The sequence below is a fragment of the Osmerus mordax genome, chromosome 17, assembly GCF_038355195.1.
Source record: "Osmerus mordax isolate fOsmMor3 chromosome 17, fOsmMor3.pri, whole genome shotgun sequence".
NCBI lineage: Eukaryota > Metazoa > Chordata > Actinopteri > Osmeriformes > Osmeridae > Osmerus > Osmerus mordax.
In genome coordinates, this window is record NC_090066.1 from 11242980 (window position 1) to 11267657 (window position 24678).

At 41.9% G+C, this 24678-nt stretch overlaps 1 protein-coding gene and 1 long non-coding RNA gene across 8 annotated transcripts in view; one reads left to right on the plus strand and one right to left on the minus strand.

The window, feature by feature from the left end:
• Positions 1-7302: 7302 nt before the first annotated feature.
• On the minus strand, positions 7303-8867 carry LOC136959832 (uncharacterized). Of its 3 annotated transcripts, XR_010878781.1 has the most exons (6): positions 8730-8867; positions 8028-8359; positions 7899-7942; positions 7767-7830; positions 7636-7677; positions 7303-7319 (listed from the first exon to the last, which is right to left on the minus strand). It is a non-coding gene; the product is annotated as an uncharacterized lncRNA (long non-coding RNA). The 3 variants fall into 3 exon arrangements; XR_010878780.1 differs by having other exon boundaries at positions 7767-8204; positions 8289-8359; XR_010878779.1 differs by having other exon boundaries at positions 7767-8359.
• A 7918-nt stretch (positions 8868-16785) lies between these two features.
• The window catches only part of dennd5b (DENN/MADD domain containing 5B), an 88245-nt gene continuing 80352 nt past the window's right edge, over positions 16786-24678 (plus strand). For all 5 annotated transcript variants that reach the window (XM_067254027.1, XM_067254022.1, XM_067254024.1 and 2 more), the window contains exon 1: positions 16786-17007. In XM_067254027.1, the coding sequence (XP_067110128.1) occupies positions 16899-17007 (109 nt within the window). In that variant the 5' untranslated portion in view covers positions 16786-16898. The remainder of the gene's footprint in view (positions 17008-24678) is intronic.

A 24678-nucleotide genomic window follows, 5' to 3' on the forward strand; every position in this document is an offset into this window, starting at 1 on the left:
AATCTGAGTCTGAGATGGAAGGCAGTTTGCTCATGGACAATGTTATTTGTGTTCCCCAGAAGAAAGTACTGTCCAGTTTGACAGTGACTGATGACAGCTCTGTCATTCCGAAGAGGAGGAGACATCCAACTAAATGGAATAGGGACAATATCAACAGGAAGAAGTGGCTACATTCTTCTGATTCTGATTCTGAGGACAATCCATGCAATGTGAAACATGTTTCTCAGAAGAGGATGCATTCAATTTCAACTGGCGTAGAAGATGCATCAAATGATTCCATAACATCACACAATACAACCCATTCTCAGTCTGAGACAGAACCCTCTGAATGTGAAGATACAAGGATAAATATACCTCAGCTAGGGAGATACTCTTTTGAATCAAATTCTAACCATCAGTTTGAGTACTGTAAACCAAGTATATATTCCGATGTGACAGTAGAAAGCTCAGATGGTTCCACAGTGTCAGTGATTCACAGTAAAAAAGCAAAGACGTCAAGACTGACATTTGAATGTCGGAAACTAACCCCAACTGAGGACAGTAAAAATGATTCAACAGTGTTTCAGCACCACCCTGTGTACAAAGATTTGCAACATAGCTGTGAAGGCCCACACATTTTTCCTGGGGTCCAGTGCCTCCTTGAGGGAGACTGGTCAACCGCCACTGCTCCTCTGGAACGCAAAAGAAAATCACAGGAGCCAAAACTCCATAAGGGCCAGACCTCAAGAGAGAAGAAAACGAACAGGTCTCTCATTCAAAAGACTGAGGAATCCCCCAAAATGCCAAAGACAAATTTGAAGACAAAATCCACAAAGCTTGGACTATACAGTCTTCCCATCCTTAAACACAAGCCTTATAGTGAACAAACAAAGACAAATAAGAGTGATAAGACAAAGTTCTCTAGCTTTAAATCCAATTCTGAATCTCCTGTTCAGAAGAACTGTAAACGGAGAGATGAGAGGACGTATGAGCAGATGTCCTCTTACCCCTATTCATCTAAGCAGAAAAAAGAGTGTATGACAAAGGGAAAGAATGGCAAAAAAAATAATAACTCACTACAGAAAATCAAACATTTCCCAACAGCTCAATCCAATTACTTAAAGCAAAAGATACAGCTCCACTGGGACAAACGAATGCAATTTGTGTCGCTCACAAAGCAAAGTCTTGACATCCCCTGTTCTCCTGCAGAGGAGAAGGAACGGAAGAAAGAAGAGAGGGAGGATATGAGCGCTAAGCAGAAGTCCTCTGGCCATACATTTCCTATGAAGAAGAACGAGAGGGTAGATAAGAGAGAAGAGCATCAGGATACAAAGGAAGATAAGAAAACATGTGAGCCTCACAAAGACCAACATAAAACCGTACAAACTCAAAGTAGGTATTATGTACCAAAAGTACAGGGCTCCAGCAGTCAGAGGAGTCCCAGAACAGCAATGGTAGCTGCCCCCACACCCAAGAGCCCCGAAGAGCAGATGGGCTCAGTGAAGAAGCAGTTGCATTCTAATTGGGAGAGCAGCTTCTATATAACTCCATTCAGGAAGCGAAGGCGATCAGGATTCAGTGAAGAAGACCCCTGCCCTCGGCCTAGTCCAGAGAAGAAAAGCTTAAGCCTAAGTCAACAGGCGAGGGAGGAAGCAACTGTCAAAACAGAACAGCAGAGAAAATTAGAAATGGTGAGGAGACAAGGACCATGTGACAAAGGACAGAAACCAAGGCGCAATTCCCAGGAGCATGTCAGCCCACTGATGAAGAAGAGTATACTGCAGGCTAAGTCATGGACGAACGCCATCCACCACAAAACGCCGAAAGACACCCGACGCAGTAGACATGGCACTCACGAGGCAGACAAACTGCGTATGTATTTCTTACAAATGGGGGGGATACCCTTTTTTTCCCTCTGTAGACAATGTTTAAACTATTTAAGAATATATATTAAGGAGAGTGTTAATTGCTCAGCTACAAGTGCCTTCTAATGCAGTGGTTCCCAACCCTGGCCCCTCAGGGCCCACTGTCCTGCATGTTTTAGATTTTTCCCTGATCCAACACACCTGATTCTAATGAATGGGTCATTATGCAGCTCTGCAGAAGCCTGTTTATGACCTTTCATTTGAATCAGGTGTGTTGGATCAGGGAAACATCTAAAACATGCAGGACAGGGGTGCCCTGAGGACCAGGGGCCCGTTCTCTGTACGTCGCTAACTCAGTTAACTGGATTTGATTGTTGACGATTTGTCATTATCTTGGATTGTTCAGTTCTTCGAAGCTTATCCTGGACTTGCTGTCATAGCAACAGGTCCGTAAGCTTAAACCTGCTCGGGAGCAGGTTTATTTTATGTAAACACGATTAGATTGAGGCTTTACAAGCAGAGGTGATACAGGAAGTCTGTCACAGACATGTCTTGTCCGTTTTTACTACAGGAACCTGTTGCAGAAGGTGCAAGAATAATTAGCAGAATTTAACATGAAACCGAATTAATTGCTCATTGCGTGATAGATAGGCTCCTTAAGCACAGCGCGATATTATGCTAGCCTATACTTTTTGAGAGGATAGCCTATTGTTTTTTTGTGAGGGTGTCATTTACATAATACATTTGTCGAAACCACATCATATGACATTAAAGATGCTAAATGAAAATATGAAAGTATGAAAAAAAAAAAAAAACCATAGGCCTAGCTTACTGTAATAAGCGATACAACGCGTCACTCCTCTACATTTAATTTGGTCTGATACTTTTTGCCAGCCCTCTTGGATTTTGCAGACTTTGAGGTGTTCCCTGGCGTTCTGATAAAATCTTCAAATTCGGAGTAACCTTCGAACAAGCTGTTGCTCTGTTGCGGAAAAAACAGGGCGCTCATTTTGGCCACGGTGAGCAGCCATAGACTTATGTGAGCAGCCAATAGCAGCGTTGCTGATCAAGGTTTCTACTATCGATATATAACCCCTTTTAGACCAACGTATAACTCAATCCAGCTATACTAATCATCATAAACAACAAGTGTGTTCGAAGAACCGAATTAGCCAGATCATGATAAGCAAGATGATGTCATCTTGGATGTGTCATTTGATCTCGGATGTAATAAGCGACGTACGGAGAACGGGCCCCAGGGTTGGAACCACTGTTCTAATGGTTTATGGTGCATGTATTCAACCTATTGAAAGACTATCCAAAATAAAGGGTTACCAAAACATGGGTTGAAGTTTGGCGTGTTGCGTTCCTAAATGTGCACATAGCAAAATAACCAAAGTGACTTCCCAATCATTAACAGGCTCTTTTTTTCACAGCGTGCAGCACCATAGAAGGGTGTTACAAGTGGGCTGAGAAGCAGAATAGAAGGTCAAGGGATGGAAAAAAAGTAATATGAGGCAAGTCTTATGTAATGTATTTTCCATCACTGTCATTGCTTTTGTGGGCATAACATGCTGCATGATTTGACCATATCCCATTGACCTCTGGGCCTCTGTCTCCATCTAGGCCCCTACAAAAATTGGCTCACACAACCTCATCAGTTTAATTGACAAAAACCTTAAAGCACCAAAGGCAAGACGACTAGTGTGGAACTCAAACTATACCAATGAGTAGTGTTGTGGCTAAATTGATTTATAAATTCAAATTAATCCCATAGGTAGTAATTCAAAATGTGTAAAACGGTCTCCTTTAAACAAGTTTAGTTGAACATGAAGGGAAGTCAGAGACTAGAAAGTATTATTATGATCTATTCTCTCAAGAATAGACAATTGTCAGGTTCTCCTTTTTGCTCTCTCTATAAGGGAGGGGGAAGGAAGTCATAATAATACCTCCAATTAAGGAACTGGAGACCCACAGAAGGTAAGCAAGGAAAGGTCACATGAGATCTAGTCCTGGAATAGATTTGTTTATCAGAATGGAGAAAATGAAAGGGTGGTTAAGATCAGATGTATAAATAATCCCATATGAAATGATAGGGGCTTCTTTGATTTATGCACACGTATGCTTGCTTTTGATTGCTTTGCTTCGCCTCAATTGTAACTCCCTTCAAGCTTAAATACAAACTGTTATATTTTGTTCAAAAGAGCATTCGCTTTTCCTTAAGACCTTCTGAAACTAGAAACGACAGTAGCTACAGCAGGTAGGATTATGGTGGAGAAATGACCTCTAACCTAATCTTAAGTATATATTATGTCTTAACAAAGACATATACAGTTTTCTCAAAGAAGACTTTTTTTAGATGTTGACACTTGCATTATCTTACTAAATAATTTTTTATATTTGATTGTCTGATTCTGTATTGATGTTTTTGTTTATATTACATTTGAGATCATCTTTTTGTTTATGGTGCCATGGTGATGTCATAATTTATGACATGGCATGTCATAAATTATGACTATAATCTTTTGAGGAACTTTAACAAGGGTTGTTGATGTTTCTATGACAAGTATTTCTTCTTGGCTGTAAATTACACTTGGACCTTTGGGTACACCATATTAGTGTTCCCCACTTGCAGTCCCTTGTCTTAAATATGTCTTAAAGTTGGACACGACTGTGATATGACTCGGAATGTTAAATGTTTAGATTTTGCTGAAGGCCGACATGACATGATAGCCTACAATACTGGAAAACAAACTATGCTGCCGTCCTTTACATTTCACAGGAGAGCAGCTGTTGATATTGCGTGAATATTGTGTATGTTTTGATTTTGTAAAAATGTAAGTGACCAGGGGCCCGTTCTCCGTACGTCGCTTATTACATCCGAGATCAAATGACACATCCAAGATGACATCATCTTGCTTATCATGATCTGGCTAATTCGGTTCTTCGAACACACTTGTTGTTTATGATTAGTATAGCTGGATTGAGTTATACGTTGGTCTAAAAGGGGGTATGTATCGATAGTAGAAACCTTGATCAGCAACGCTGCTATTGGCTGCTCACATGAGTCTATGGCTGCTCACCGTGGCCAAAATGAGCGCCCTGTTTTTTCCGCAACAGAGCCAACAGAGCAACAGCTTGTTCGAAGGTTACTCCGAATTTGAAGATTTTATCAGAACGCCAGGGAACACCTCAAAGTCTGCAAAATCCAAGAAAGAGGGCTGGCAAAAAGTAGCAGACCAAATTAAATGTAGAGGAGTGACGCGTTTTATCGCCTATTACAGTAAGCTATAGGCCTATGTTTTTATTATTTTCATACTTTCATATTTTCATTTATCATCTTTAATGTCATATGATGTGGTTTCAACAAATTTATTATGTAAATGACACCCTCACAAAAAAACGATAGGCTATCCTCTCAAAAAGTATAGGCTAGCATATCGCGCTGTGCAAGGAGCCTCACGCAATGAGCAATTAATTCGGTTTCATGTTAAATTCTGCTAATTATTCTTGCACCTTCTGCAACAGGTTCCTGTAGTAAAAACGGACAAAACATGTCTGTGACAGACTTCCTGTATCACCTCTGCTTGTAAAGCCTCAATCTAATCGTGTTTACATAAAATAAACCTGCTCCCGAGCAGGTTTAAGTTTACGGACCTGTTGCTATGACAGCAAGTCCAGGATGAGCTTCGAAGAACCGAACAATCCAAGATAATGACAAATCGTCAACAATCAAATCCAGCTAACTGAGTTAGCGACGTACGGAGAACGGGCCCCTGGGGGCTATTGCACGAAACCAGGATAAGGGATTAAGTCGGGATATTCAAGTTATCCTGGATGAATTTAGCTTTGACTTGGTTGCACGAAAGCAGGTTGAATTAAACCCAGCCAAGTAACCATGGAGATTTATTCTTTGCAGCTAGCCTGCTCCAGAGCAGGCTAACAGCCAGGCTAAGATTAATTCTGGAGTCTCATGTGTTAAATCAGCTGCCGCTCTGATCCGAAATAAACGTTTTTAAAAGATTCTGAATGTGTTCGGATTTTTTTTTTTAAATGCATAACTTGTCACTATTGCTGTCACGAGTTTGATTTTAAACCTTAGCCTACCATTGCAGTTTTTAGATGTTTAGAAATGGTTGACGAAGTTGCAACGGTGATTTCAATAAAGTCAGTGATGAAGGCGATATATAAAGTCCTATTCACCTGTGTTTCGTCTTGCACCATAGCATGCCCATTTCTTAATGACATGAGAGGGTGTTTCGTGACAGATCTGACCCTTTGGCTTTTTCGGACGAGTACCTGCACGAGAGGTATAGGTTTTCTGGAGATGGGATCCGTTATTTGTGTAGACTGCTGGGTCCCAAAATTCAGCACCGCACAGGGCGAAGCCATGCTCTCACCATCCCACAGATGGTCTGTGTGGCACTGCGCTTTTTCGCAAGCGGCATGTTTTTATATGCCGTGGGAGATGCCGAAACCTTGAATAAAGGTACTATTTGCCGTACGGTCAGAAGTGTGTGTTTGGCACTGAAGTCCTTGGCACACATCTTCATTACCTTCCCTGGCCACAGAAGAATGTGTTACATCAAGGAGGATTTCCACAATATTGCAGGTAACATGAATTATAGATGACAAAAAGCGTTACGTTAGAACAGTCACCAAATACTCAGACTATTTTGTGTTACAGGTTTCCCTAATGTCATTGGTGCGCTGGACTGCACACACATCCGAATTAAATGCCCCTCAGGGGCCCATGAGGGAGATTGTCAATCGAAAATCCTTCCACAGTATCAATGTTCAGGTAAAAATTATGTAATTACTGTCAACTAGCCAAATATTCTGTGCATTAAATGTGTAATGAATAGGCAACATTGCATCGTTTCAGATTATCTGTGACGCTTCCTGCATGATCACCAATGTGGATGCAAAGTGGCCTGGGTCTGTCCATGACTCCCGAGTTTTCAGGTCCAGTACCATTTCCCAGCGACTGTCACAAGGTATGCCACACACATTTCACTGATAAACACAATTGCGTCAAAGGTTTAACTTTGTGTAGTTGTAATGATTACATTTTGTATTCTCAGGTGAATTCTCTGGTGTTCTTCTGGGAGACAAGGGTTATGCCTGTGAGACATACCTTCTCACTCCACTAGCAGACCCTCAGACAGCAAGGGTACAATCTTGCCCATGCAAGAACAAGGGGCCGAATTGAAATGGCATTTGGCCTTGTAAAGTCACGTTTTCAGTGTCTCCACCACCTGAGGGTCACCCCAGACAGGGCATGTGACATCACTGTAGCTTGCACTGTCCTACATAATGTTGCCTGTCTGAGGAGAGAAAGGGGTCCTGCACTGGCACCGGAGATTGAGTGGGACAATGCAGCAATCTTCCCAGATAAGAAATGGCAGGCTAGTCAGAGACCAATATTAATTATTTTACATAAAAAACTTTATTTTCTTGTCCTTCTCAGGCAAGCTGGGGAGAGAGAGAGACAAAATAAATACATTGTTTTACCGATATGCAAAAGTGTGGATTGAAGTCATTTACTTATTTTTCTAGTTTCTTTATCTCCAGATCCAGTTTCCTCAGTTTTTTGTTCTTGATTTGTACATCAAGGTCCAGATCCTGGAGATGCCTCTTATTTACAGCAATCTTTGCATCTGCCAGCTCGATTTGCTTTTTTAGATTCTGCGTGTACAGACATCTGACAGTTTGTGAAGTCTGTAAACCATTCATTGATCAGCACAGCAGGAGTTGTGCATGATTTAGATTTCCTTTAGCCCATACGTACTATGTTGCCAGGCTGGCTGTCAAGCTGTACTGCGTCTGGATCCTGTTACAAATACATATTATGAGTGCTATATAACTGACTTCTCATCCATTAGGGGCTAAATATGCATTTCCATACAATTTACATGATACCTCAGGCCTTCTGGAATCCAGTGACAGTCTCCTCGTCATCCCATATGGCAGAAGTTCCTTCCCCCTGCCATATTGAATAGACTTTATTGACAGGATGTGCCAAGCCTTGTGCTTTTAACGAATAATACTCACTGGATCTTCGCCTGGTGGCAGGAGTGTAACTGTGCCCCCGGACACTGCAAGGCAAAACAAGGTCAGACAGTCCACATATGCCCGTATAAATGGGTAATTGTGTTTGATATGCAGTACTGGAAAATGTACCATGGATAAGGAGGGCAGTTTCTGCAGGTGGAACACAGTCTGTCGCTGTCCCACCCTCAATCCCTTCCATCACTGGCCTTCCCTGATTTAAATCCAGGGCCAATTCCTCAGCTGGGGTGAAGCCTGGAGCTGGTGGCCCTCCCCCAGTGCCAGACAAATGAGCCTTCTTCTTAACTGCTAAAATCAGTTTAGATAAAATATGTGAGCAGGCATAGTGTAAGTAATTTCTACATACCATTTGCAAACTGTTAAGGCACTTACCAGACTGCAAAATGTTTTTATATTTAATCTTGACTTGTTGCCACGATCTTTTCTGTCCAGTCATGTTTGTTCTGTATGAACATTAATTGTAGAAAGATATTTAGAATTAGACACATCTTATAGAGATTTGTGCATATGGTTGTGAAACATATTCTCGCATGGTGTAAGGGTTTGAAATTAGGCCTAGTCTTTAGGGTAAATTTCCAGAGGAACATTAATTCCCTGCTCACTTTTGAGGGAAAGTAGGCTTAATAATAATACATTTTATTCATAGTGCTTTGCATGGTAGGCTACTCAAAGAGACGTTACAGTAAAACCAGCACATAAACACAGATAGGCCTACAGCAATAAAACCAACACATAAAACAAGCATATTAAAAGCAATTAAAACTGAGTGTACAACTTTCCTAGTAAGTACATATTTTTAAATAGGCTACTTACGCATTCAGTCGGTCAGCGATTGTCTGTCAGGCTTGTTCTCGCTGTTTAATAACGGCTGCCGTATTCCCCTTTTTGCAAATAATATGCTACACCTCCTCATACATCTCCATTATTAATTTCTGCTCAGCGGGTGAAAAATATGCTGCACGCGTCGTCTTCTCCATTTCTGCATCAGTGAATTTGTGATCGATACCATGGTCTATTTAAGAAATCCGTGAAGGTGCACTTATCCCAACTATGTACACCTGGATTGACATAGCGCCACCTTCTCATCCTGGCTTGGCAAACGTGCAACCAATTCAGCTGCGATGAGTGGATAACACTATTATTTATATTTTATTTTTCACTTTACATTTTTACTACATTTATAGTGTGCACGTTTACTGTAAAGACATACTAAACCCAAGTCAGATTTGCCTTTTGTCTTTTCAAACTGGTGAAAAATAAATGCATTTGTGTCACTTGTTTATACCTCGGATTACCACAGCTCAGCAACATGAGTGAATTGTTACAATTCTACCACCAGAGGGAAGCAAAATACATTAAAATGGAAAACTCACTAATTCAATAAAAATAACTAATGTTTCATTGAATCTTATTTAGGAATGACATTCCCTGATGACAGACAATTCAATCAATTATAATCAATCACATTTATATTTATAGAGCACTAATAGCAAATGTCGTTGATCAATCAAGTATGTATAGACAGACATAGGTCACGCATGAAACAGAGAGCTAGACATCACATATACAGAGACAAGAGACATGACATTCCTATGAATGGGAAGGCCTACCAAGTATCTTTTTGTTCTTGTCTAATGTAACGATCGAATGTCAGAAGTGTAAAAGAGTATGTACAAACCTGTGTTAACTCGTAGCCAAAAGTATTGATGCTTCACTTGTGTTGGTTCACATTGTTTAAAGATTATTATGCATATGATCAGATGTATTTTAAATAAAAGCTTAATTGGCCAAAAACAAACATTTCACTGTTTTTGGGCCCTGGCATAAAATGTAGCTCATTTACTATGGCAACTACTGCAAAACTAACCTGGTCCGGGGCATGCTAAATGCTTAACCAGATGTTCCTGTAACACTGACCCAAAGGGAAAACAACGATTTACCTCTGACTTTCTGGCGTGATGCCATATTTTACTTTTTTACCACTATCAGTTAAAAAAGTACATTTATAGAAAATCAACTTCAATATTATTGTTTACCTTCATGTGTTTAGTGGACCAACGGTTTTTGTAATCAATGAAGTACAGATCTATAAAAAAGGACCTCAACCATCGTTTGTCAATCATGATGTCATTTTGATGAGGTGGTGAATGAGGGAGATTTCATAGTAAACCTCCGCAGATTAAAGAGAACGTTCTTTCGAGGAGAAGGCACGTGGCCGTGAACAGTGCAAGTGACCTGGAGTCACAGTTTTACTAATAAAATATAGCTGCAAGCAGCAATGTGGTGGCCAAGCAGGTCAGATAAACCAGAAGAAACTTTCGACATCTAGTCACTGCGGTGTACCTGGCTTCCTTTGGAGTGGCTTATAGTCTCGCTAAACAGAGAATCAGAGACACGACAAGCTTGTCAGATTTGGCTGGATTTGAACCTCTGACGTTGACGTTGCCAGGACACCAATTTATCCTAGTGAGCTATTCTCAGTGCTGGAAATCAGATTTCAGTGACTGCGTAAAAATATAAGGAATATTTCCTGTGACAAGCGGTTGTCAGATTTGTCCCAAGTTTAAACATCTGTAATTGAGTTCTATTTTGACATGTCAAGGTGATTGTGGTCTGAAGATAATCTGTGCCAAATTAGGTGAATATTTGGTATTCACCAAAAACGTTTTATTCATTCATTCAAAATGGCGGCCACATCAATTCAGCTGGTGTCACAATTGAATATGTGTCAGACATGGGATCGCCCCCTAGAGGTTAGATGACACAACCTTTTGTGGACCTCTTTGAAACAAGGTCCCGAGAACCTGTACCAAGTCTGTTGTCAATTCAGCAAATATTTCCTGAGATATGATCTTCATCGCCGACTTTGATCAGCTTTACCGGAATGTGAAAAGGTTTGTGAGGCTTGATCTGAAGATAAAAGGTGCCAAAATTTTGCTTATTGCAGCGCCACCTAATGGTGAAATGGCATGACCTATTTTGGACCTCTTTAGAACAGAGTCCCTAGTCCTTACACCAAATTTGGTGTCAATGCAGTAAAGTGGTGCTGAGATATGACCTCACTTCTTTTATGGTGGCATGGTTGACGACTTTGATTGGCTGTTCCAGTCAAAAGTGTAGAAAATCAAAAAACATGTGATGTCTTTTCTGAGGCTTGGTCTGAAGATGATCTGTGCCAAATTTGGTGAAGATTGGACAAACCTTGTAGGAGAGGTAGCAAAAAAACGTTATATTTAAAATGGCGTCCACATCAATTCAGCCACATCAATTTGATTGGCTGTAACTAACAAACGGTTGCGAAAGTCAAAGCTCCAGGGGATAACTTTTGTGAGGCTTGGTCTGAAGATCATCTGTGGCAATTTTGAAGAAGATTCGTCAAGAATTGTAGGAGGAGTAGCGAAAAAATGCTTTTCCTTAACATTCAAAATGGCTGAGAATCTATATGACTGGGTATGACGTCATAGAGTGCGTTGAACTTGTCTTGATACAGGGAATCCAATGATACCTCATTTTGGAAAATGCGGCATATGGTTCAAAGGTAACGTGTGTAAACCCACCTTCAACTTTGACCCATTGGTGCCGCTAGATGGTTAGAATGGGAGACATGAAACTTGGTGATATTGATGAGGGGACTGGTCCCAAAGAGTGTGCCAAATTTCACAACTTCTGACATGTGGTTCTAGGGGCTGCCATAGACTCCCATGGCAGAAGAAGATGTGTAATAATAAGAATAAGAATAAGAAAAGGTAGAAACACTTAAGGTGGCTTCGCCGCTTCGCGGGTTGGCCACCAATGACTAATTCATATTTGTTACATTTTATTTTTCACTTTACATTTTTACTACATTTATAGTGTGCACTTTTACTGTAAAGACATACTAAACCCAAGTCAGGTTTGCCTTTTGTCTTTTTCAAGCTGGTGAAAAATAAATGCATTTGGGTCACTTGTTTATACCTCTGATTACCACAGCTCAGCAACATGAGTACATTGTTACAATTCTACCACCAGAGGGAAGCAAAATACATTAAAATGGAAAACTTGTCACTAATTCAATTCAAAATATAGCTGCAAGCAGCAATGAGGTGGCCAAGCAGTGAAATGACCCATAAAACATGTTATACATCCTTAGAAGAGAGTTACGAGTACACGCAATAAGTTTGGCGTGAATCCATCAAAGATTTGCTGAGATACGACCCAACTTCCTGTTTGCAGGCTTAACGGCACATTTTGATTGGCCGTACCGGGCAAACGGTTTTGAAAATCCAAAAAACATATGATGGCTTTTGTGAGGCTTGGTCTGAAGATGATCTCTGCCAAATATGGTGAAGATTGGAAAACATGTGTAGGAGGAGTAAAGAAAAAACGTTTTCAATGAATTCAAAATGGCGGCCGCATCAATTCGGCTATTATCACAAGTTATATCATGAGACAAAGGAATCACTTAATAAAAGCAAACAAAGCAACAGTTATTGGCCAAAACACATTTTTGCTTCCTGCGGCCACGCCCAGTGATCACATGACAACAAATTAATTGGACATCCTCATACGACGGTTCCGAATCAACATACCAAGTTTGGTGTTGATTTCTCAAAGATTTGCTGAGATATGACCCAACTTCCTGTTTGGTTGCTTTGTTGCCGATTTTGATTGGCTGTACCGGACAAACGGTTTTGAAAATCAAAAATCTTTGGATAACTTCTGTGAGGGTTGCTCTGACGATGATGTGTTCCAATACTGGGGAAGATTGAAGAAATATTGTAGGAGGAGTAGGCTTTCAAAGGTTTTTGCTAAAACCGTAAATGGCGGAAAATCTATATAACCGGAAATTGACATCATAGGGTGTGTTGACCTCGTCTCGATCCAGGGAATCCAACGGTACCTCATTTTTGAAAATCGGTCATACGGTTCAAAAGTTACGTGTGTAAACACAAGTCCAACTTTGACCAGTTGGTGGCGCTAGAGTGCTCCAATGAGAGACATGAAACTTGGTGAATATAAAGAGGGGACTGTGCTTAATGAGTGTGCCAAAATTCACAACTTTTTACCATATGGTTCTAGGGGCTGCCATAGACTCCAATGGCAGAAGAAGTGTAACTAGAGAGGGTACAATTTCTGGGGAAATTGTAGGGTGTGCTTGCTTGCGTCGGTTGTACAGGGATTTTAATGCCATTTTTACAACTGATATTCCTGTATATTTTATATAAAAATGCATAGGGCCTACTTATTATGCATAAATATTACATAGATTTAAAAGCATCTTTTTTTTGCTGCTCATTTACAACTCAAAATACGAGTGAAGTGTAGAATGAAATATGATGTCTTCTCATTTCCCCTGCAAGAGGCAGCCTCATAGCTGAATCAAAACAAATACATTTGGCAGACCGGTGTAAAAATGGACCTAATCTCTATGACTTAAACGTCCTTTTAAGTTTTCCCTTCTCGTGATATTTTCAGGCATTTAGCCTACTCATATTGCATTCATTCATTAATAAAGAACCCTCTTTGAAGATTATTCTACGACGTTACCGGCAGAAGATAGAATCGCGATTCAAAAAGTACCATCTGCTAACTGAAAATATGCCCCCAAACACGTAAATAAGCTTGACATTTATTTAGTGGAAAATCGCTCATTCATAAAAAGCTCACTGGTAGCGATCATTGTCAGTAACAACTCAAAATGCGATATAGCCCTGTGTGGAGAAGCTGCCCCGGTAAATTCTACTACTACAGTACAGTACTAGACTACTGCTGTGTTCGTCTTGATAGCGATTGCGTTGGTTGAATTCGATTAAACGTTCCGTTGTACGGTTTAGGCTGAAATTAATTATTTTCATGAACAGATTGACAAAGTTTAGGCTGTGGCAATGAAGTTCAGGTTAGTAGTCAGATAGTTTCCCTATTGAAAGACTTTTGAGTAAGGGGAGTGCCGAACATGTTCTGTCGCCGTTTGACTTAAACAGCTGAGGAGTTTTTGTTAGCTACTCACACTAGTGTCTCGGGTAGGCTACAGCGCTGCAGTGAGCTACACTGGTTTGAAACCACAGGTAATGGTAATTTCACCAACAAATCGTTTACTAATGTCAGAATAAATCATACAACGAAAATGTATATGTGAGGAATGTTTATTTTAACAATTGAAAACAGATACATCATAGACCACTGTAGTATGTGTTGCCCGGGCAACACAGGCTAATGTCATGATGCTAATACTTCAGTGAAATAGTAGACTACTGTTTCCGAAAGTAGATGTAATTCCTTAATAATATCATCTTATATTGTACATTACACATCACAATTGTGTGTCATATCACAAAGTAAAATGAGTAAATAGTTATCACCCTGGCCTCTTTTCTTGTGGCGTTTCTGCAGCTGCCTTGCAGTAAAGCTATAGTTAGCCTAGCTATCCCCCAAGTTAACAGATGCGAAACGAATGTTCTGCCAAAGGTAGTCACGCGTGTTTTCGTGACATTAGTGACGCAGTGACGTTAGTAACGTCAGTGACTGTGGCTAGCAAATTAGCCACCGTTAGCTTTACTTTTCGCCACAAAAACGTAACTTCAGCCTAAACCATGCAACGGAACGTAAATTCCAATAGAAGCAACTCAATCGCTACCAAGACGAAACTTTTGACACCTACGTTGTCTATGTAGGCCAAATATTGACTGAGTTTTAGGGGGGCAAAAAGAATAATAATAATAATATATATGTGAGAGAACAAAGGTTGTGCCCTTGCCGAAGGCAAAGCACACCCAATAATAAATATAGCTGCAAGCAGCAATGGAGGGGCCAAGCAGTCCAGAGCAGGACATGGCCTCCATAGCACTTGTGCAACAATTAAGTCACAACAACCTGTTGCACTCATGCAACACACCAAGTTTGGTTGAAATAAATGTTTGCGTTTAAGAGTACTGAGAGTTCAAAGTTATTTTTCTGGTATAACACTGCAGGCCTCCTCTGCTCCTCATGGGAACGATGGAACCCAAGTCTGGTGACAATCGCGCAAATGGTTGCTGAGATATGCTCTTGCGCCTCGTTTGGCGGCTTTGCCACCGCTTTTGATCGTCTCTACCGAACAAACGTTTTTGAAAATTGAAAATTCATCTGATTGCTTTTGTGAAACTGGGTCTAAAGATCATCTTTGCCAAATTTGGTAAACATTGGACAAAAATTGGGGCGTGCAAAAGGTTTTTACACTTTTCCATGAAATCCAAAATGGCGGCCGCGTCAATTCGGTTATTATGAAAAGTTATCAATGGTCAGGCTTGATATCTCACAAGACATCAAGAGACAAATAAATTACTTTATTAAGGTAAAAACTTCAACAGTTATTAGCCAAAACACGTTTATGCTTCCGGCCACGCCCCCTTTTAGTCACATGACACAATTCTTGGAGGACATCCTTAGAATAAAGTTCCGAGTAGGCGTACCAACTTTGGTGTCACTGCCTCAAAGAACTGCTGAGATATGGTTTCACTTCCTGTTTGGCGGCTTTTCTGCAGAATTTGATTGGCTGTACCGGAAAAACGGTTGTGAGGATCAAAATTCTTTTCGATAACTTTTGTGAGGCTTGGTCTGAAGATCCTATCTGGTAATTTTGAAGAAGATTTGACAATTTCTAGGAGGAGTAGGCTTTCAAAGGTTTTTGATAAAACCGGAAATAGCGGAAAATCTATAAACCGGAAATTGACGCCATGGTGTGCATTGAATTCGGCTTGATCCAGGGAATCCAATGGTACCTCATTTTTGAAAATGGGTCATACGGTTCAAAAGTTGCGTGTGTAAACAAAACTCCAACTTTGACCCATTGGTGGCGCTAGAGTGCCAAAGTATGGGACATGAAACTTTGTGAATTGTACCAGGGGACTGTCCCCAATGAGTGTGCCAAATTTCACAACTTTCGACCAAGCGCTTCTAGGGCCTGCCATAGACACCCAGTCTTAAGAATAATAATAATAATAATAATACTAACAATAACAATAGGTGCCTCGCAGCTTCGCTGCTTGGCCCCTAATAAGAAAAGGTAGAAACACTTAAGTGGCTTCGCCGCTTCGTGGCTTGGCCACAAATAATAATAAGAAAAGGTAGAAACACTTAAGTAGCTTCGCCGCTTCACGGCTTGGCCACTGAATGGCCCGGTTTTGCCATGGGCGATCGATATGATCCATGTTCTAAGCCTCCCTCTCGGTCTGTTTACGAATATGGTGCACACTCTTGACCACTTGAATCTGACTCGAATTAGTCGGATTGCGTGAACCGCTTTAGCCCAGAGTCCCCGACTGACTTGTTTGAATTCAAGTCAGGTTTGGGACTTAAATCCCAGATTGTTTTTTGGCGGTTTTTATGGAACAGGCCCCAGCTAACAACATTTCACTAAATCATAGGCTATCATCAGCACATGGGAAAGTGTGAAGGAGTTCTACTAAGGTGATATCACTCTTTCTGATTGGATAATTAGAGCAGATTAGTTGCTATAAAAGGGGGACTCTGTATATATTAAATGTTTTTGCCAATAAAAGCCGTTTTACGAAATATGCATTATTATTTTCCTGAAGGCTATAGGCTACCATAGAAACGTGAAAAAATAATCTACAAATACTGAACCAGCAAACGTTGCAAAACATTTGTCACTGCCAATAGTCATTCAGGCTGGCTTTGTAGGGGCAACGAATACCAGGTTTGTGTTTGAGGTTTTACAGATTTGAAAGTACCGCCCTGCAACGAGAGCGACCGCCCTCAAAGATCCGAAGCGAGGCAGTGAGTCAAACAGGCACTCGCGCGCTCCTATAATCGAATAGTATTGTCAGTGGTAAGTGCGGTCGGAATCTGGTCATTAGCAAACCTTCTGCATTAAACTAAACCCCGTAGAAAAGAGACGCGCATTACAACACATTCTCCTGACAGACACGTATTTAAAACCGCGAATGTATTTTACAGTTAAGGAGATGTTTCGTTGGGAGAAGTAGGAACGAGTAGAAAGCCAAGATGAGTGGGAGCACCACTGGGTCCGGAGCGGCGCCTTGCCGCTTCGCTCACTACTTTGTTATATGCGGAATAGACACTGAAACTGGACTGGAACCCGACGAATTAGCTGGTAAGGTTATGTTTTCATTAATCGATAACGAATTTCACATATACCAAAACAGCACTTTACAGCTAATTATTAATATGCTATGGTTGGTCAAACAAACATGTAGAGGACTGAACAAAACCTTTACTAGCAATGCCTTCATATCCTTTACTGAGGATTAGCCTATGTAAACAAAACCTAATTTGAAACCAGAACAAACTATTTAGTGACCCTTCAAAAAAGCGAGATGACTATGGCTTGTTTACGTTGCAGTACTTGAGTTCCAAAACACCCTTGCGTTGACAGGATTGATTAGGCTACATTCATTGTCATGAAACAGATAGCCTACGATTTTAACATAGTTAGATACTCATTAGGCTATATAAACATAACAGGGATTTATAAAAAAATAAGAACGTTTATTTGGAACTGAAAAATTGTGATGGGTGACTGAGTTCAGAAAGGATAAGGTTTGAAACAGGATGAGTATCATTGCCCTAGCTAAAGTTGTCATACTGTCATACTGTTCATTCAGGTCATCGGTTTGTATGCTTCCTTGACTAATTAGTCTTGGCAGTCTAGAAGCGTTCCACTTCTCCTCAATAGTGCAGAATTTATTTGAGGGTCGCATCCCCCTGCAGTTCTGCTTCACCCAGAGCAAAGTGCACAGTCTCCACAGCACAAAACAATACCATGAATCCCAGAACCCCCCCCACCCACCCACACACACACACACACACACACACACACACCTCAGTCTGCTAGCTCTCAAACCCCAGACTCATAGGGCTACCTTCCGGAACTAGATATAACGAATATTGCAAGCATAGCTTTACTTTTGTAGTGTGTTTTCAATTTGTTTGCAGCCCTATACACATTCCTTTAAGCAGACATGTTCATGCGTGGCTGAATTAGGACCTTTCCTGTGGGACATGAAAACTATGCATAATGCACTGGGAGAGTAATGTAGAATGGGGCTTAGATGGATGTATTCTGCTTGTGCTACCTTTCCTAAGCAGTCAAGGCTGAATTGTTGCATCACACTGTTATGGAGTAGAGTAACACATGTCTGGATTGCAGAGTCCCTGGAACAAAGTTCAGTGTGTGCATACATGTGGGCAACAGCTTAAAACAAACTATCTGAAGTGAGTGAGCTGTGATTGCTCTTTTGACTGATGAGACCAGTCAACTGATTTTAGAACACTGTGTTTGTGGAATGTGTGATCAGACAAGCTTCAAGCTTCTCTTTGGGAGGTAGGATTTCAGGCAGCACTGATAAGGGTATTTTAGCAGGTAATCTCTTGTGGATTCGCTTGGTCTGGGGTGTTATGGAGACTATCCCTGTTTCTGCATTTGAATGTCTGTGTGTGTGTTTCAATGCGGCCTTACTGTACACTGTGTGTGTGTTTCCCTCAGAGCAGTTGCGCACCGTTGAGGCTATGATGACACTGACAAACATCCTCCCCACCGCATCCATATGTCTCTCACTCTCTCTGTCTGCTGCCCTCACAGATCACCCAAATTCCCCAAGCATCTGCCTGTGTGTATTAATTTTAACTGGGCCACAAGTTAAGAGCGAGGCTAAATGAGTTGGGCCATCACCCATTGGGGAAGGATTAAAGAGTACAAGGCCAGAGTGTCAGACCCCAAAGCTCAATGGCCCTACTTGTATATCTGTTAGATAGGATCTTAAGATCCAGTGTGAAGGCAATAAAACCAAGGAAATTGGCTCCTTCAGTTGGGATGTCATTGTTGCAATTGATGAAGTCATTCAGATATAGTGACTCAGCTGTGGATTTATTAAGTCTGTCTACAGACATGATTAGCTGATTAGAGGATCTGGGGTCTCCACCACCTGTCAGAATAGCATAGGCCTTCAAGCTCTTGGCCTTTGTGTGTGGATATCATTACCAGCTCCTTTTGTGACCTTGCTATGGGTGATTTAAGTAGTCGGGGTGCTGATCTATCATTTTACCGTTGTTCATGGCCAGCTATTGAGGAAAATTGATTCTAGAGCTTTTGTTATGAGATCCACATCATCGTTCCCTTTCTTTGTGCATCTTCCCTAGCCTATCCCCATGACGACACAGTCCTCTGTCCCACTGAGCATCCATCCATCTTCTCATACTAGTTTAGAACTCAGATGCAACTGTCACCAGGGTCACCGCGCCAACGTGCTTGTGATTGATTCAACATGTTGTCACCGGCGGCGTTTATGGAGCTATTTTATTTGCCTTGCTCTTTCGTGTAGCTTGTGGTTAGAGTGCGACCCACATCAAGGCTACGCCAGGGCTATTGCTTATTTTAGCCCTGTGGTTCCCCTCTGCTCTCCCTTTGTGTGGCAGGAGCACTGTTTCCACAGGCCTATTGTTCTGTGGAGGGGGACAAACTTCCTGTGGGCCTGGCTGGCTGGTTGACTGGTTGAAAGATCAGTTTCCCAGTATCCTAGTAGCTGCCCTATATTCCTGTAGGATGGGGTGTGGGCGCGTGTGTGCGTGAACTTCAAGTGTGTAGTAGTCATACTCAAGTCTACTTATTGGTCCTAGTAAACATGCCAGTCGTTCATGGCATGGATGTTAATTGGGTCTCTCCTAAATATAGAGACAGCAGGGTTTGCAGCCACACATCTCACTATGAGTGTATCAGAGGTTTCTCTCTCGCTGGGGAATAGCGCATTGGAAACGCATTCTGACACCAGGTGCATTGTGGGTTTGCGGCAGCACTGAGCTGAAAGGCGAGATGGGTTTGGGGGGGATCTATTTCAGGAGACAAGGTTGGCACACGGCGAGAGTAGGATATTGGGTCAGTGTTCCTCCCTCGTGATCTGCCCGGCCCTGTTACCCCTCATGCCCCTCCTCACCCCCTCTTGACATATGAATGTTCAGGGGGGGGGCATCAATATTACATTTTGACTTGTACTAAGTACACACAATGTCACACTCAATATGCTACATGGGTAAAACAGCAGATTAATGTATGTTGCATAATTATTCTTAGAAGGCACCTTTTAAGTGTGCTAGGTGTTTACAGTGTATGCCCCTGGGGAATATGGGGGGTTGGGGGAGGGGGTTAAATGAATAAGAAAGAAAGACTAGAGTTTTCCTTTGGCTCCAGATGTCCCAGACCTCCTCCTCCTCCTGTCTCCTCATCCCCTTCATTTCTCGTTCACACCTCCGAATCCTCACACCTGCCTGTCAGAACAACACTGTCCCACACTGCACCCCCCACCGCCCTCCAGTTTTCCATCGTCTGAGGCTGGACTCCCAGCATCTCCCCCTACCCAATTGCAAATGCCTTAGTTGGCACCCACAGGATGGGACTCACCATGCCTCGAATGAAAAAGTGAATGTTGATCTCCAACTGCTAAACCACTTTAGTCTCCCGCCATCCATGTTTCAGGTGGCTGAGTGGTTAGGGAATCGGGCTAGTAATCTGAAGGTTGCCAGTTCGATTCCCGGCCGTGTAAAATGACGTTGTGTCCTTGGGCAAGGCACTTCACCCTACTTGCCTCTGGGGGAATGTCCCTGTACTTACTGTAAGTCGCTCTGGATAAGAGCGTCTGATAAATGAATAAATGTAAATGTAAAAAAATGAATAAATGTTTCCCTAGATTCACTGACACCTGAAGAACCCCCCAAAATTAGGAAGGTAGGATGAACGCTACTTCTGATAGAGGTAGTAGTCAGGTCTTGACAAGTAGACTGGTAACATGCAGGGCTGATGAGGAGCTGGTGTGCAGAGTGGAGGAGCACACAAAGGGATTTGAAGGGCTAAAGTGGCCTTGGCCATCTGTCCACACTGAGCTCTGCCTTCAAAGATAGCACAATGCCTATGTTAATACAGAAGTGACGTATGCTAATGATGACATAGGAGAACAACAGTTGATTTGACTTTGTAGAATGGTGGATGGCAGACAGATCGGTTAACACTGGTAAAGTTCTAGTCAGAAGGCCACTGTTTTCAAGATTGCTTTATTTGTGCCCTGGGAAATTTGTCTTGGACACAAAGCCTGCCACATAAACAATACATACTGTTAATTTGGACAGCTGTATACTTTGGACAAAGAAGAGATTTTATGTTTTAATTAATTCTGCCTTCAGTTTTCTTCTTTCTCATTTTGTGTCCTTTAAGTCTCTAGACCCAATATCTCTCAATCTCTCTTTCTCTCACTTTCCCTTTCGTGATTTATTTCCCACATCTCTTAAATTCCTGTTTTGTCCTGTGTGTGTGTGTGTGTCTCTTGTGTTCAGTAACCAAGGTTGTTGGCTGGGCCGTGCCATGGTCCATGTTAAGCTTGTTAGTGTAATCGTTCAGACAGCCCCTCCAGGCTACAGTGACGGAAGACATCTCAGCCTAACTCAGGCTCACCCTTCCATCTCCTCTCCCCTCTTCTCTCTCTCACAAGCACCGCTTTCTCCACTCTGTTTCCTGCTTCCCTCCTGACCCTGGGGCATTCAGCCCTTCTACTCTGCAGTTCCAGAGAGGCTCTCTCACTTTAGCTCCGCTCAGACCCTCTATCTACCAGGAAGCAGCTTAGCAGTTGTTTGCAGGGAAACCACATTCCCTGGAAGATAAGGTGATGTTGACTGGACTCTATGTAAGGACTGTAATCTATGCAGGCTGGGTTATCGGTAACACGTCTGGTCCAAGGCGCAATGCGTGAGGAACCGATGATGCGCAGAGAAAATCACAGCTGAATCGTGATCTCTGCTCTTATCAGGTTCAGGGGGAGATTCAGGGGTCAAGAGTCAGTTATGAGACAGAGGCCTGGTTCACACTGGCCATGATGGATCCCCAGCCTCGGGGGAAGTTGGCTTGGGAGGCAGACGTTGTTGTTGTTGTTGTTGCTCCGACAGACTGTTGCTGTTGCAGCCCCTCCCCCCTCCAAACGCAGCCCTCTCTGCCCCTCCACAGTCAAAATGAGCAGTTGATCATTAGGGGGCCCATGTCCCCCCCCCCCCTCCTGTTTGACTTCCATGGCCCCCTACCCCATATTTTCTACTCCTGACTCTCCCTGCAGTGGCAGACATGTGGCGGGGGGAGGGGAAGGTTGTTTTGGTTAGGCTGGAGGCTGATACCAGTGGAAAAAAGCTCTTTCTGGACATCGTCAAGACATCATGTCTTTCAGCAGGCTACTTATTCTTACATGAAGTCAGATACAGGATGTACACTGGGGCCTACCTTGCTTCGCGTTTCCTTCATTTGTGTGATAGACAGAGCAGAATAGGTTTCTGGAATGAAAGCAATGGAAATGTTCTTTTTGCGTCACCCTACATCTTTTGTTTGCTTGTGAACTGTGGCAGGTCTTCCCTCGAGTGCTTCAGAGTTTGTCCTTTTGTCTGTGCAGGCCCATGTCTCTGTCCTGTGGTGAATACACCATTGTCAGATCTTTTTGAATGCCACATGCTTGTTGGTTAGGCGCCCGTAGCATGAAGGGAAAATGCCATTCTCTGGCATTTCACTCCTAGTATGCATGTCATCTTAAATGTCCTTGTCCTTGTATTTGTGGGAGAGATTCCCTACACACTGTGACCAGTAAACCCATTTTATTTTAAGATAATGTCTTAGGGCTTTCAGATGAGTACCACAATGATCACTGTGAAAAAACTTCGTTATGTCTTATCTCCAGGCTGAAAGTGCCTACTTCCTGTGTCCTTGCACACTTCCTGTGCCTATCTTTCACATGAATACCTTCGGCTCTTTCCTCCAGTATGAAAGTATTAACCATCATACGCAACCCACATGCAACTGGACTGTTTACCAGGGCAACATTTTAAAAGGCTGCTACCTTGCCTCTGTCAGTACACGAGAGACATAATCAGGGCAGGACTTAAGGCGGTGGGGGCCCCTGGGCTTGAGTCATTTTCGGGCCCTACCTTCTAAACATGACTTTAAATAGAACAAAATGATACATACACAAGCTATGTATTAGAGCTACACGATTCTGAATAAGTTGAACATAAAATAGAGATCACAATTCTGAACAAACAACAAAACAAAATAACATTATGTATGTTAATTGCTGAAGTCTATTTAAAATGTTTAATTAATCTGAATTATTAAAAAAAACTTGGTTTGAATGAATGATTCAATTACTCACTCAAATACTTCACTTGTTACATGGATGAACTAGCATTTTTGAACGAATCTCCTGAGTGAACTTACAAATATTTTTTTAACACTCATCATACCATGTTCTGGGTGAGTACTCGATTCTGATTGGCTGCAGGGGGTGTCCATTATCAGGTGATAATGTACACCCAGGGTTTTTCCTGGGTCAAAATGGGTCTTCGGTGCTCCAAAAAAAAAAAATATATATATATATTTTTTTTTTTTGTTCTTTTTTTCTAATCAATGTATTTATTCACAGGTGTTTTGTATGTTCTAAATGGCATAAATGCTGCCAATTAATAATTGATGTAACAACTTATTGTAAATGGTCAGTAGCCTAGCCAAGGTAGGCCACTCTGAAGCATGTACACTGCCTGCTTCATTTGATCTTGATAGGCTAAGCATTCTGTAGCAAATAATAACAATAAACCCACTTTTTATTAATGAAAACTACTTCAGCATAATAATGCACCTAAAATACAAACATGAGCAAGGGCAGCAATCGCTATCGAATCAGACAATTTTGCTAGCAGGGGAAGAATACAAACAACTAAAATCACCAGTTAACTTGATTTAAATTTGCAAGAACTATAGACTTATACAATAACAGGCTTAAATGAACTGACAACATAAGTTATACGACTTACAGTTCTCAAGGACGCACACGCAGTCTCAATTGCGGTGTGAAGCGTGTGTCTGTGCAATTCTCCGACATGCACTCTAACAATCACTGCTGATTGACGGCCTAAGATTTTGTACAGCCTGATTTCTGATACCGTGGTGGCAGAAATTTAGCCATAGAGAAAACACTGCACTATATATTATCATTCCAGGTTAAGAATACCAATGGAGGCTGCATTGGAAATCGTAAATCAAACTTTTGTCAGCATTTTGAGTGGAAATTTCATTTGCATTTGTACAAGTGTATTCGTGTACGTCGGGCTGGCCCTCGCAGCTTTACAGTTTGACAGTTTACTGGCCGTTCTGTCCATTCGCGCACCTCACAGTTGCGTCTTGATCAGACAAGAAGACGCGCTTATCAACTCGATTACTATTGATCAAAACAGAACGAGGGTTCGGCTGTAGCCTACTTGAGAACATATTCGCTGACATGCATTGCACGCGTGATGAACACAGCTTTTTTTTCATCGCTGACTTTTTTTTGTCTTTGGCGCTCGGGATTTGTCATTGGCGCTCGGGAAAACAGCTTTGGCGCGCCCCAAAAATTTCTCAATGCAGGAAAAACCCTGACACCTACTAAGTAGTTTCAGCAAAACTGTCTGTTCACTAGGGGTGGAACAGTACATGTGAGTTTTTAGCCTTGGGAGAATCGATAGTGGTGATGTGGTGTTTACTGTTGGGGGACAGTTTGTGCTGAGGGCTCTGCCAGGCCTCTGTTCTCTGCCCAGGGTTGGGCTGGTCCAGACCGGGCTCTGCCTGCCTGCCACTGGTATGTCACAGAAAGTAGGAGATAGGATGGAGGGGTGAAAGGGACATAGAGGGATAGAGAAGTTTTAAAAAAAGGAAAAAAAGCTTATCTTGTCAAGCCGAACCCGAAGAAGAATTGAGAAAAGAGGGGAGGAG